The 13,638-nt window shown below is 36.9% G+C and overlaps 1 protein-coding gene across 1 annotated transcript in view; it reads left to right on the top strand.

The window, feature by feature from the left end:
- METTL4 (methyltransferase 4, N6-adenosine) overlaps nt 1-13,638 on the top strand; it is a 147,410-nt gene that overhangs the window by 67,338 nt on the left and 66,434 nt on the right. Inside the window, exons 5-7 of the mRNA XM_063451507.1 lie at nt 1,952-2,126; nt 4,244-4,350; nt 6,506-6,597. Of these exons, the coding sequence (XP_063307577.1) occupies nt 1,952-2,126; nt 4,244-4,350; nt 6,506-6,597 (374 nt within the window). The remainder of the gene's footprint in view (nt 1-1,951; nt 2,127-4,243; nt 4,351-6,505; nt 6,598-13,638) is intronic.

Raw genomic sequence — 13,638 nt, 5'->3', positions numbered from 1 at the left:
TTGCTGGGATCTAGTTACATCCTTTGCACATGTGACTTAGACAGCCCAGAACTGTTCCTAAAACATTGTGATTGGCTGAGATCAATACTTCTGATGATGCCAGCCAAGGAGGCAGATAAGGGACAGAGTCTGCTTTCCTCATAGAGATGCATTGATTCAATTCATCTCTATGAGGAGATGCTGATTGACCAGGGCTGTGTTTGATTTGTCCGGGGTCTGCCCCTGATCTGCCTCCTTGACAGTCTCAGCTAATCCTATGGGGAAGCATTGTGATTGGCTCAGATCACAACTTCTGATGATGTCAGCAGGCAGGTCAGAGGCAGACAGAAGAAGTAAGATTTTACTATATTTAGGGAGGCAACAGGGGGCCGGGGGCGCTAGATGGTGGTTTTAACACTGTAGGGTCGGGAATACATGTGTGTTCCTGGCACTATAGTGTTCCTTTTAAAAAAAAGTCCTATTAACTCCTGAATAACTCCCTAATTTGCTATACTCATATGAGATTGCCAAAATATACAGATATTGAATTAGGGAGCTGTTTAGTAGATTACTCCTTTTTTGCTGTCCATACATATTGCAAGCCCACATAAAGATAGCACATTAAGGAGTCAACTACTAAACAGCTGAAAGATAAAATATAAGAAATTAGCTTTCTTAGTTTGGATGTTTCAGTGTTTAGTAGGTAGTTTAATACTTTGCTATCCGTATGTGGGACTGCCATATTTAAGGATACCAGAAAAGGGAGCTGTTCAGTGGATAACTCCCTTATTTGATACCCATAAATATCACAATCCCACATAAGGATATGAAATTAGGAATAAATGTATTAGAATCTTAATGTTTTAGCTATATATAGATAACAGTGGCTCTCTATCCATTTAATAATAAGGTATTTAGCCCTCGTGCAGAAATGTTGCTGATCCTTGTTTTAAATTGAGGGAGGTATTGGATGAGGGGCTGTGGCCAGGGATGGAGTGTGGCCAGGGTATCTGAAAGGCCTAAGGCCAGTTCTTGTCAGTGCCAACTTGTTTCATTGTTTCCAGTGATAGCCCGCAATATTGTTCAAAGTCCAACACTCTTATATGGTCATATTTCACCTGAAAGTGTCTGCAAAATCACCAGATAATAACGTGAAAATACTCCACACTAATAGTTTCGGCATGAATCTAGGAAGTGTTAATTTATATAAATGCATACTAATTTGGCATGAGATATGTTAATTTAGTTATTTTGTTGCCCATATTTTTTGGTTGGCTCCAGTTTAATTAAATTCTACAGAAATCACTTCGTTCATAACCTTGAAATCACAATACTCAAAGGGACTTTCAAGGATACCGAGGAGAGGAAGACTTGAAATAAAGACAATCAGCTTCTACAGTTCTGAAGACACTTGAAAACATATGGATTTAGGATTTCTATATTGTCTGTCACCTCTCTCTCTCCTGCCAGATAAATTTATTGGCACTTTAAAATGAGATCTGTAAAGCAAAAAAAAAAAAGTATAACATACTGCAATTTATTTTACTATATAATATTTATAAAATAAAACACAAATGCTTGATTCTGATAAATGAGATCATACTAACCTCTTGGTGGCACTGTTGTTCTTTATTTCCTTAAACATTTATTTTCTTACATGGCTCGTTACACTTTTGACGGAAGACGGCTTTGTACCACATGGGGTTTGGTCGCATATGAAGAATTGACAAGGCAATTGCAAATTTTAGGTCAAAATAGCAAATTAGGGGAACAATCTCCACTTCACCTTTTTTTTGTTTGTTTGTTATTTTTTCCTTAAAATTAGCAATTCTGGCCCTAGTGAATAAAACCTGATGTTTTAAAATAATATCATCCATCCGTACAAATTGAATGTATGTTATCATGTAACCATACAATTTGAATGTATATTTGTTTGACATTTGAATATAATTTTTTTTATTTCTTTTTTAAGCTACAATTACTTATCTGCAGTGGAAATTAAACAACTTCCTGTACCTGCTCTGGCTTACCCTGACTGCATTGTGATCATTTGGGTTACCAACAGACAGAAGCACTTGCGCTTTGTAAAGGAAGAGCTGTTCCCTCATTGGTCAATCAAAACCCTAGCAGAATGGCACTGGGTAAAGGTAAATATTTACTTTTCTTTTTTTAACAAAAAGTCATTGGATGCTGGAGGAATGGCCATTCCAGAATCTTGCAATGCGCATGCATGCTGCAGTGCAGACACGATTTGCAGGCATTAAAAATATCTATTTGTACTCCTTGCATTTGAAAGTGAAGGACTGAGTAAGGCTAGTCCCTGTTATAATGATGATCGTGATAACAAACTATTGTCTTTTTTTTTTTTATTTTTTTTTTTTACCTTTTCTATACAGGAATTAACTGCAAAGCATAATTTTTGTAATGACCCTATATACCAAACAATGCAGCAAAAATCTGCTCCACCTATACATAACAGCTAAAACAAAATAACAGTGCTGCTTTTAGCTTCACCCATTTTGTCTGCTCATTGTTGATCAACTTTTTAACGTAAAGTGCAAACTTTACATCACAACAAAAATATCAAGTCTTCTGCTCGTTTAACTCCTTTTCCACTGTTTGTATTTTATTGGTTAATGCGTTTGGTATTTTTTCTTTTTTTTTTTTTTACTCCCTTCTTTAAATTATGCCATGATTTGTTTTATTTACATAACTTACATGTTTGACCTGTGCTTAAAAACTAGGCTAACTCAGCTGAGATGGTTGTGCATGACATACTCAATACAGTACACCATATTTTGTCACCTTTTTCTTTATCATTTCTTTTTTTGTTGTCTTAGTCATAAATAGAATGTTTTGTAATTCCAATATTCATTGTAAATTACCATAAACTCTGTTATCTAAAATTATAATAATAATAAAAACCAAAGTCAAAAACACAATCTGGAAAATGTAATAAATCTGTTCATAAAGCTATTTAGTATCATCCATACATTTGACCTGTTTGATCAGCCATGTGAAAGCATTTTTACTTTTGAGAACACACTCATAGTTAGAGTATGTTTTAATAGAAATTAACTGTATATTTGACTTTACATCTCTATCCTACATAAATCACATTCAGTAGTGGGCACATACAATTAAGGTTCACATAATTTTTTAATCACTGGAAATTGCAGTAACCATAGTTCTAAATACATGGAACAAAAAAGCTGTGTCTGCTATCTTGTTTAGCTTTACAGGTAAGGCAAATTTTATATATATATATATATATATATATATATATATATATATATATATATATATATACACACACACACACACAGACACGTATATACATTAACATCTTTCACATCTGTATCTTCTACAGAGTACTTTTTAATGATATTTACCACCAATGCATTTATTTTGTTTATTAACTTTTCTTGATAGCATACCAAGAGATTGTACAATACTCTAAATGAGGAAACCACGTAGGTGTGTGACATTGAACAGATAGAGACAAATAGGGTGCAGAGCCATGCTCGTCAGAGCTTACAGTCCATTAGATACAAACACATTCATTGATGCTAGCCAGCATCATTGTTAAGAATATTTGTGAGAGTTGTCCTTGGCAAGCTGAGAAGCCTATGTACCTATCTTTGTTCAAAGCGTAAGAGCAGCAGTTTCAGAAAAATTATTGAATAAAGTGAGTTTTTTTGGGGGAGTGATAGAACGTTTAAACATATACCCTTTTCATAATGTACACTTTATGCAAAAATTCTGCAGTTCTGTAAATTATTATAATTATTATTGCCATTTATATAGCGCCAACAGATTCCGTAGCGCTTTACAATATTATGAGAGGGGATTTAACTATAAATAGGACAATTACAAATAAACTTACAGGAACAATAGGTTGAAGAGGACCCTGCTCAATCGAGCTTACATTCTATAGGAGGTAGGGTGTAACACACATTAGGACAGGAATTTGCAGTCAAATAAGGTGGGCTGCCCCTTAGGAGAGGGCAAGAGACAGGTATGTGAGGTAGGGGTTAGTCTTGGAGGCCATAAGCTTTCCTAAAGAGATGGGTTTTTTAAGGCGCTTCTTAAAAGATGCAAAAAAAAACGATGTTAATAAGCAATTACTGTAAATTTAACACCGATTCTTATCTGCAGCCTAATTTTAAATGTTTTCTGTTTTCATTAATACTGATAAGATATACAGTGATTTTTTTTTTTTTTTTAATTGGATATTGGATTTTTTTTTTTTTTTTTGTCCCAGATAACCAAATCTGGAGAACTGGTATTTCCCCTTGATTCAGATCATAAAAAGCCTTATGAAATATTAGTACTTGGAAGACTTCAAAAAGATGATAATTCCATTCCCAGGTAAAGTATCGTGTGATTATATATAAATATAGTGTGTATATATTATTACTTGTGTGTATGATGTTAAAGTTGCTGACTATAAACACAACTCAATCTTGAGCAAAAGTAAAAAATGTATTAAGTTCACTTATCAGGCACAACATTAATACCTGCTGCCTAATATTGTGTTGGTTCCCCTTATCCTGCCAAAACAGCTATGATGCATCGAGGGATGGAATCCACAAGACTTCTGAACGTGTCCTTTGGTGTTAGGAACCAAGACATTAGCAGTCATTTAAGTCCTGCAAGTTGTGAGATGGAACCTCCTAGATCAGGTTTGTTGTTCCAGCAAAACCCACAGATATTTAATCGAATTGAGATCTGGGGAATTAGGAAACTAAGGCAACACCTTGAACTCTTTGTCACGTTCCTCAAACCATTCCTGGACAATTTATGCAGTGTGGCAGTGTGAGTTTTCCTGCTGAAAGAGGCCACTGCCATTAGCAAAAAACAGTGATCTGAAGGGGTGTACATGGTCTGCAACAACTCTAGGTAGGTGGTACATGTGAAATTAACATCCACATGAATGCCAGAACCCAAGGTTTCCCAGCAGAACATTGCTTAGAGCATAACACTGCCTCTGCCAGCCTGCCTTCTTCCTATAATGCATCCTGCTGCCATCTTTTCTCCTGGTAAATTGTGCACATGAACCTGGCCATCCACCTAAGCTAAAAGAAAATATGATTCATCAGACCAGGTAACCATCTTGCATTGCTCCATGAGTTCTGTGCGCATGACCTTATTGAAGGCGCTTTTGGAGGTGGACAGTGGATCACAGTGGACATCATGGTCACTCTGACTGGTCTATGGCTGCAAAGCTCCAAACTGCAATGCACTGTGTATTCTGACACCTTTCTATGATGGCCAGCATTATGTTTTTCAGCAATTTAAGCTACAGTAGCTCTCCTGTGTGTTCTGGCCAGAAGTGCTAGCCTTTGCTGCCCACGTGCATCAATGTGCCTTGGGCACCCATGACTTTGACACCTTTGTCCTTCCTTGCACCACCTTTTGGTAGTTATTAACCACTGTATACCTGGAAAACCCCACATGACTTGCCATTTTGGAGATGCTCTGACCCAGTCATCCAGCCATCACTATTTGTCCCTTGTCAAAGTCATTCAGATCTTTTTGTTTGTCCATTTTTCCTGCTTCCAACACATTAAATTCAAGAACTGACTGTTCACTTGCACCACTTGACAGGTGCTATTGTAACAATATAATCAATGTTATTCACTTCACCTGTCTATGGTTTTAATGTTGTGGCTGATCAGTGTATACAAATAGGTATCTCTGTGTAGTAAATACATTTTAATTTTGCTTATTCTTAATGCTGTAATTAAGAGGTCCAGTTGGCATTTATAACAGAATGTGCCATTTATCTGTCTTCTTTAAATTAAACAACTGATTTTCCATGTCCGGTAAATGCTTCAATATCCTAATTTTACTTCCTTTAGACTGCCAGTTTGAATTTAAACCGGCTGCAGTCAGTAGTAGGAGCAAGCTTGGTGTAGCCAGTTCCACATAAAATAAATGTAAATATGTGAATGTTAAGTGTATTAATTATATAATTTGTTAACATTATAACTGTGCTCACAATTCTCTGGAAATTACACTACTGAAGATGACAATGATAATCACTTATAACTTGTGTTAATTGTTTTTCATGTGCTGCTCAGTTTTCTTATAAAATATATATTAAAGATTTAGCAAGTGACATCACAATCCACTTTGTTCTTGCACAGCTTGGGCATACAATGCAAATATGGAGGAGAGCAGGAACATTGTCTTGGTTCCCCGCTTCCAATATTTTCAGTTGGCAGAAAATGGCAACATAATTGTATAATTATAAACAGACCATTGCAAAGAGATATAGAATGGGGAAAATCCAAGATCAACCCCACAGAAAGGTGAAGTTTGTGGGGAAACAGGAAACACGTTTGATTTATGATGAGTTACATGTAATGTGATATACAAACATATTTATGTATGAGACATCCATAGGAGGTACCAGAAGGACACACTTAATCATAAAGACAAAAATATTGGGGAAAGGTTTCTTTAGAATTTTGGTCATTTGCATTATTTTTTAACCATGTTATTTTTATATCTTTTTTAGGGAACCAACATGTAATCTAACTCCTATTCCACAGCACAAGCTGATAGTTAGCGTACCATGCAAGCTTCATTCTCATAAACCGCCTCTATCTGGTATGTGCACAATGCTTTACTTCACTATTTTTCATGAGCAATTTACAGGGTTCTACATGTTATACTTTGTGGGGATGTGAACATTTTAAATGTTGAGAAAGATCATGCAGGCCAGTGGAATTACTCATTAAGGCTATTTGTTTAAAGTTGTGTCAATCAAAAGGAACTTATTAAATGGGACTAAGAATGAGAATTGATTGGAACCTGTCACATAAAGCCTGGTTCTGTCAACAGTTCAAGTTGACTTTATATATACTGCTACTCCTGGTTTATTAACAAAGTCATGCACATTGAAACACACGTCAATTGTCAGTTTTTACAAAATCACTTGCATGATACCAAGGCAATAAAGTGAAATTCTAAAAATGCTATGTGAATAGGTTTTAAAGGAACACTAAACAACTTTAGCTTAATGAAGCAGTTTTACTGTATAGATCATGCCTCCCAGGTTTTACTGCTCAATTCACTGCCATTTAGGAGTTCAATCACTTTGTTTCTGTTTATGCAGCCCTTGTCACACCTCCCATGGCTTGACACAGCCTGCATGAAAAAGAAAACTGGTTTCACTTTCAGTCAGATGCAATTTACCTTAAACAATTTTATCTCTTGCTCTGTAAATTGAACTTTAATCACATACAGGAGGCTCTTGCAGGGTCTAGCAAGCTATTAACATAACAGGGGATAAGAAATTCTAAATTAAAAGAAAGGATAAACTTTAGATGACTCTTTACAGGAAGTGTTTAGGGAGGCTCTGCAAGTCACATGCAGGGAGATGTGCCTAGAGTTCATAAACAAAATGATTTAACTCCTAAATGGCAGAGAATTAAGCAGTGATACTGCAGGGGCATGTTCTATACACCAAAACTGCTTCATTATGCTAAAGTTGTTTTGGTGACTATAGTAACCCTTTAATATCATTTACTGAAATCTCTCTATGACTCTGTATTCTCTCTGTAACTCCCAGCAGATGTGCTTGCAATGTTATTTGATAATGAGTGAACAGATGTAAGTAGAAGAGTTTAAATTAGTAGTTTGCAACCCCACGGTTGGGGCATTAAAATGGGTAAGTAGTGAAGAGGTTTTATGTTCTGGAGGCTAGGCTAAATTTGGATAGGTAGATAAGGTATGGCATTCCATGGGTTGTTCCATGTTGTTGTTATGGGAACTTCCAATTTGAAAATGGGGATGGGATGGAGGGGATGCATTTGTATATCAAAGAAGGAATATAATGATGGGTGGATTAATTAATATGAAATACAAAAAGCTGCATCTGTGACATCACAGTTGAGCACCTGCATATTGTTTTCCGATATACATATTGACAGAATATATGCAGGGACTTTTTACTTCTTCAAACTATCTTTAGTAAGGAGTTATGTAATTGTTTTGCAAGCCTTGTGGTAAATCATCTTTGTTCAAACAACGTTGTTATATGCAGAAGTAATTGTTGTTTAATATAGTCATTTAATTTATTAGATTACTAGTGCTCACCTTTATCAACTTCCCTCTAAATCACTGTACTTTGTTTATTTTTCGTTAGCCAGATGAGCACTAGGTTTTAGTTGTGTATTGGTTTTGCGAAGTAGTTTTAAAATTTTAATGTATTCTGTTTTTGCTTTGTGCAAATCGGTTTACCTCTTAGAAAATTGTAATAAAGGTGCGCTAAATGTAATTATACAATGTAAAATACTGTGTGAAACTATATATTCAATTGTTATACTGTAGTATTTTAATGCAATTGAGAAATAGATGGTAATCATTTAATATGTTGTTTGACACATTATTTTAAAGTGGCACTGTCATCATCGGATGACTTTGCATAATTTGCAAAGGCCCCCGACAGTGACATTGCAGCTGGTGGTCCAGTGGCTGGAGGGACAGGGAAAGGTGAGATTTAATTACCTAAACTTGTCCCTCTTCTGGCCGGTCCTCTTTTGTTCCTGACACTTTAGCACCAGGAGCTGAAATCACTGCTGTAGTACAGAGACCCCGAGATCCTCCATAGATACAGCTACCCTGATGGCTGTGAAATTGAGACTTCTAGACTGAGGTAGCTCTGACAAGTTTCTAGAAGTGTCAAGCTTAGGAAAAATAGGGACCACTTTGTCTTAGTATATTTTTTGACTCGGTGGAATTTCACTGAAATTCCAACACAGTCCGTATATGTTTTTCATAATTTTATCGACAGTGCCGCTTTAAATTTTATAATAAAATGTAGTGCTTCTTTGTTATAACTTTTGTATTTTATGTGTGTAAAGTGTTTAGCCATTGCACTTTTTTAAAGGACCTCTATAGGCACCCAGACCACTTCAGCTAAATGAAGTGGTCTGGGTGCCAGGTCCATCTAGTGTTAACCCTGCAGCTGTAAATATAGCAGTTTCAGTTGAAAATCAGAGTGAGAAGACGCTGGACATCCATAGGAAAGCATTGAGAAATGTTTACCTATGGACTGATTAAATGCATGCACGGACGTCGGACGGCGCTGACGTCAGAAGAGGGAGGAGAATTCCCCAGCGCCGTGGGAGCCCGGCGCTGGAGAAAGGCAAGTGTTTAACCCCTTCAGCCCGGCGGAAGGGGGGCCATGAGGGTGGGAGGGGGGGGGGAACTAAAGCCCCTGTAGTGCCAGGAAAATTAGTTTGTTTTCCTGGCACTATAGTGGTTCTTTAAGGTTGCTGCTCTTATTGTGTGAGTTATAGTGCCACATATCACACCTTTTAAATCTTGTTTTTGCACTCTTAGAAAATTGCAAAAATTACAATTTAAAAAAAATAAACTAAAAGAATACATTAAACAAAAACAAAGAATCCCATACTCATGAGATTAGTAAATGTTGTATAAATTGGTTTGACCACCAACAAACCCTCTCTGGGTGTAGATTGTGTTTAGGCTTCATGTGGTTATTTTTCTAGGTCATTAAGCTGGATGATTGTGTGTTCTGTATCTGATTAACTCAGATTTCCGCTGATTTAAGGTGAAAAGTATATTTAATAGAATGATACTGCTCACAGCAGAAATGCCAAGTTAAAGCATTGTGGTCGGAATAAATCAGCACGCATTGTAATATGCCTAAGGCAAAATGATAATGAAATGATTAGTACAAAAGCATGACTCCTCAAAAAAAAGAACACAAAGTTGCTGTCATTTTGATAGTCATATAAGAATAAAAGTTATTTTACAACACACATACACATGTCTGTCTACTATAGGTGTATATAATAAATGCATATAGATAACAGTAAACTGTGTTTTATTGAAACATAATCTCATTGAGTTCTTGAAACGTGATATCGCACAAGTAAGGAACAGCTACCCAGCGTCGTCCACCATAATGGGGGAGAGGAGGAAGAGCAGCTGCCCTTCTTTGTCTACCACAGTGCTTAAGATGTATCTTCTTTGCTGCCAGATTTGGCTCTAAATGCAATAACGAGAATCAGGTGGTCGTCAAACTTAGTATAATGCCACAAATTGCTAATTAAAGCTTTAGTGTAAAGAATAGTAGTGAGACAAGACAACAACTGCTGTTCACATTTAGGTTTCTTTTGATTAGATGTGAGGTTCCAAGATAGTTACATGTTGAAAATAGATTGACCACCAAATTCAACCATTCTTTCATGCTGTAACGATGATATATGGTTTCTTTACCACATTGTAAATTGGATGAACTAAAGGATTGGTATTTAGACTGAGTTGTATTAATTTCTCCATGTATCTGGCACGTGGTATTTATGCACACCTAGGGCTTGGAGTTCTCAGTCTATCACTGACACCCTACTATGAGTAATAGTACTTACAGTTACTCTCAATGAGTGACCAGTGATGCTATCCCTATCAGTCTTCCACTGGCAACCAAGACAAACCATTCTGTAGTGGAAGGTGGCCAAAGGAAAGAAGAGAAGAGTCAGAGCTGTCAGGTTTAAGGGACTAACTTTAATCAAACTGTTCAAAGAAAGTTTAATTCTTGATGGTAAGATGGCACCCAAGCACTCCTTCGTTGAGATTAAGTTGTTATGGTGGTGTTAGTGTTCCTTTTATTTCCACTCAACCATCTTTAAAGTTGCTTTTTACCCATGTGATCCACCAGTATTCCCCTGGATGTCAGTACTATCCATAAGCTGATGAGACTCAGTTTTACCTTTGCTCACCAAATCTCTGCCCTGCCCTCCTAGATTGCGTCATTAATTGCATTCGATCTCTAAGTGGATGCTTTTCTTTTTCTTTTTTCTATAACGTAATCCGAACTTCTCTTCTTTCCCCCTTCATACATTCCATTTCAATCTGTCTCTCTGCAGGTCAATGGAACACCCACCACATCCTCTTAAGCTCACTGCCTTTTGATTTAAGTCTCACCTTTTTCTCCGCTCATTCGGTATACTCTGTGACTTCTACTGCAAAAAAATATTACTTCTATTAACCCCTATCTAACACAAGATGCAGCTAAGGCACTTGGTCATGTGCTTATCCTATTCTGTGTATACTGTTGTAACTCGATCCTAATTGTCTCGCCAAACTACTGCATTGCCCGACTTCAATCAGTAAGTAATGGGGCATTCAGGCTTACCTTCCTTACTCACCACTACATTCATACCTCACACCTTTACCAGCCCGTACATCGGCTTCCTGTATAGATTCAAACTAGAGACACTAACTTACAAAGCACTCAACAATTCCACTCCTCATTAAATTTCTTCTTTATATAATAAATAAACCACTTCTTATTTCCTTTGCCCTGCAGGTGACCTTTTCTTGTCCTCTGTTCATTCCCACATTGCTAAATCTTATCTCAAGGATTTCTCAAGGGCTGCTCCAATTCTATGGAATGTCCTACCTCTTCCTAGTAGACTTTGCTCCAGCCTGTAGTCCTACAAAAAGTCCAAAAAAAAAATCTACCACCCTGGGTGACACTTCTCTCATTGAATAGCCCTAGTGTCCTTTCACACTTCACTTGTCATTTCACACACTCTCCTTTCACCCTTCAGTTCTCCCACTTAACAAATTTACAAGCTAAATTAGCCTTCAACCACTTCTCCGTTCTTGCATGTTGTCCTTCCTCTTGTGTTCCTTTCCCCCTCCTCCTAGATGATACGCTTGTTTGAGCAGGGCCTTCTTCAGCTCTTGTGTTTGTCAATGTTGTTTTTATTAAATATACCCCCAGTATAATTGTAAAGTGCTGCAAAATGGTGCTTCATAATTGCTAATGATAAAAACCTGCAATTTACAGATGCTCTGTGTTGGTAAAGCCAGTAAGGTCAAAATCTCTTTTACATAAAACGAGATGGATCGATGAGGAAGGAACATGCCTCAGTGTTTAAACGTTCCATAAAAGATTTACTGCACGTTTTTTGAAAATAGACTAAAGAAATATTGCAGCATAGGTGACCGTTTTCCTGACATCAGCTTTTGCTTTTAATATTGAAATACAGGATTTATACCATAATGGCAAGAAAACAGGCATCTTGAATCAACCTCAGTAATAATATATTATTTTTGTTGCTAAATGCTCTGCTACTGGTATTAATTCTAGCACTATTGATTTCTTATATTTCAGGAGATATACAAATGGTGCCATTAATTTATTATTATATAAAATTGTTTGCTTTCTCCTCAAGAACAGAAATAACAAGGAAATGCCCTGGATGTAGGGATTGATTTATCTGCTTGCAGGCAACAACTAATGAAATGTGTGCTTCTCACACTGATCCTACTGTGTTAAATGCATGGGCTTAAATTATTTACTACTCTTTAAAATGAACAATGTATGTAGAAAGGCATGTTTTTTCTAAATGTAAAAGACGCACTTGCAGTAGCTGTGTTATTAGATTTGAAATAAAAATATTTATTTTCTAATGGTACATTTGTATATAAGAGCTGATATCTTGGTTTAGATGCGTAGACTTGCAAAACCTTTAAAAGTACAGACTGTGTACACCTGTGTACCGTAGTTTGGCCTGGATGGATGGAAGCTGCTTGTTCTCACAGTTTTCAAATAGAACCCTAGATTCTCAGGATTATGACCAGAATTTTGACTGGTCCACTGTAGGGCAATTCACCTTTTTGTTCCCAAACATCTCCAGAGTTACGTAGGCCTTGTGCTGTGGATCACTGTCCTGCTGAAATGTGATTTTCCTTCTAGCCTTAAGCCTCTGTTCTGGACTACCAAATGTCAATTTAATGCAAACTTTACATCTGTCGTCTGCGCGCTGGCAACAGTCATAATAATCAGGGCAACTGCAAGGGGAAGATCGCTTTCCCCTACCTTCCGCCTCCCTCCATTGCTTGTTTTTAATTTTTTTTCTTTGTTTAATTAAAAATCCCTCTCAAACTCTCTCCACCCCTGGCTTCGCCAGCTTAGATCACATTAACGCAATCTGTGCCAGCAAAATAGCCCGCCCAATCACAGACTTCTCTAGGAGATTACTACACCATGTAAGGCCCCAGCTAACATCAGTTGGTGGAGGGAGGTCTGCGCCTGGGGTTTGCCAAGTGCTGGTTTGGATTACAGGTACATTTAGACAGTTTAGATTGTATTAAGACTAGGGACTTCTAAGCACATTCTAAACCTAAAAAAAAAGGAAATCATGTTAAAGGGTTGGAGTAACCCTATAAGCAAAATGACTTCTGTGTGTTTTCTATTAACTTTTTTAGGTAGCTATTTTTGTCCTCATCTTCTTTATGCCCCAACTTGCAGTGTTTATCTTTTTGCTTCAAATATGATATGATATGTCTGAGGTTTATGGTTGCTACATTTTTGCTGTTTGCCATATACAGTATAAAGCTGATGATTGTAGTAAAACACTCATAATGGACTGGTTATTTGATATTCTCAGCTTTGCTATAGAGCATAAAGTAAGATTTAGCCGAGGCGCTTTGTGGTTTGGTGAAATTTCACTATAGAAACTGCAACCTGGGGGTTTGAAGCAGATTCAAGAACTTCAAATATGTATGCTGTTTTTTTAATGTTATGTGTGTGTGTATTGGCTGAAAGGTCGAGTGCAGAACTGATATGTTGACATTGAACTGTGTCTTGTGATTTGATTTCTACAC

Source organism: Pelobates fuscus, chromosome 4 (genome assembly GCF_036172605.1).
Source record: "Pelobates fuscus isolate aPelFus1 chromosome 4, aPelFus1.pri, whole genome shotgun sequence".
Classification (NCBI taxonomy): domain Eukaryota; kingdom Metazoa; phylum Chordata; class Amphibia; order Anura; family Pelobatidae; genus Pelobates; species Pelobates fuscus.
This window is presented reverse-complemented; position numbering and strand designations above follow the sequence as displayed.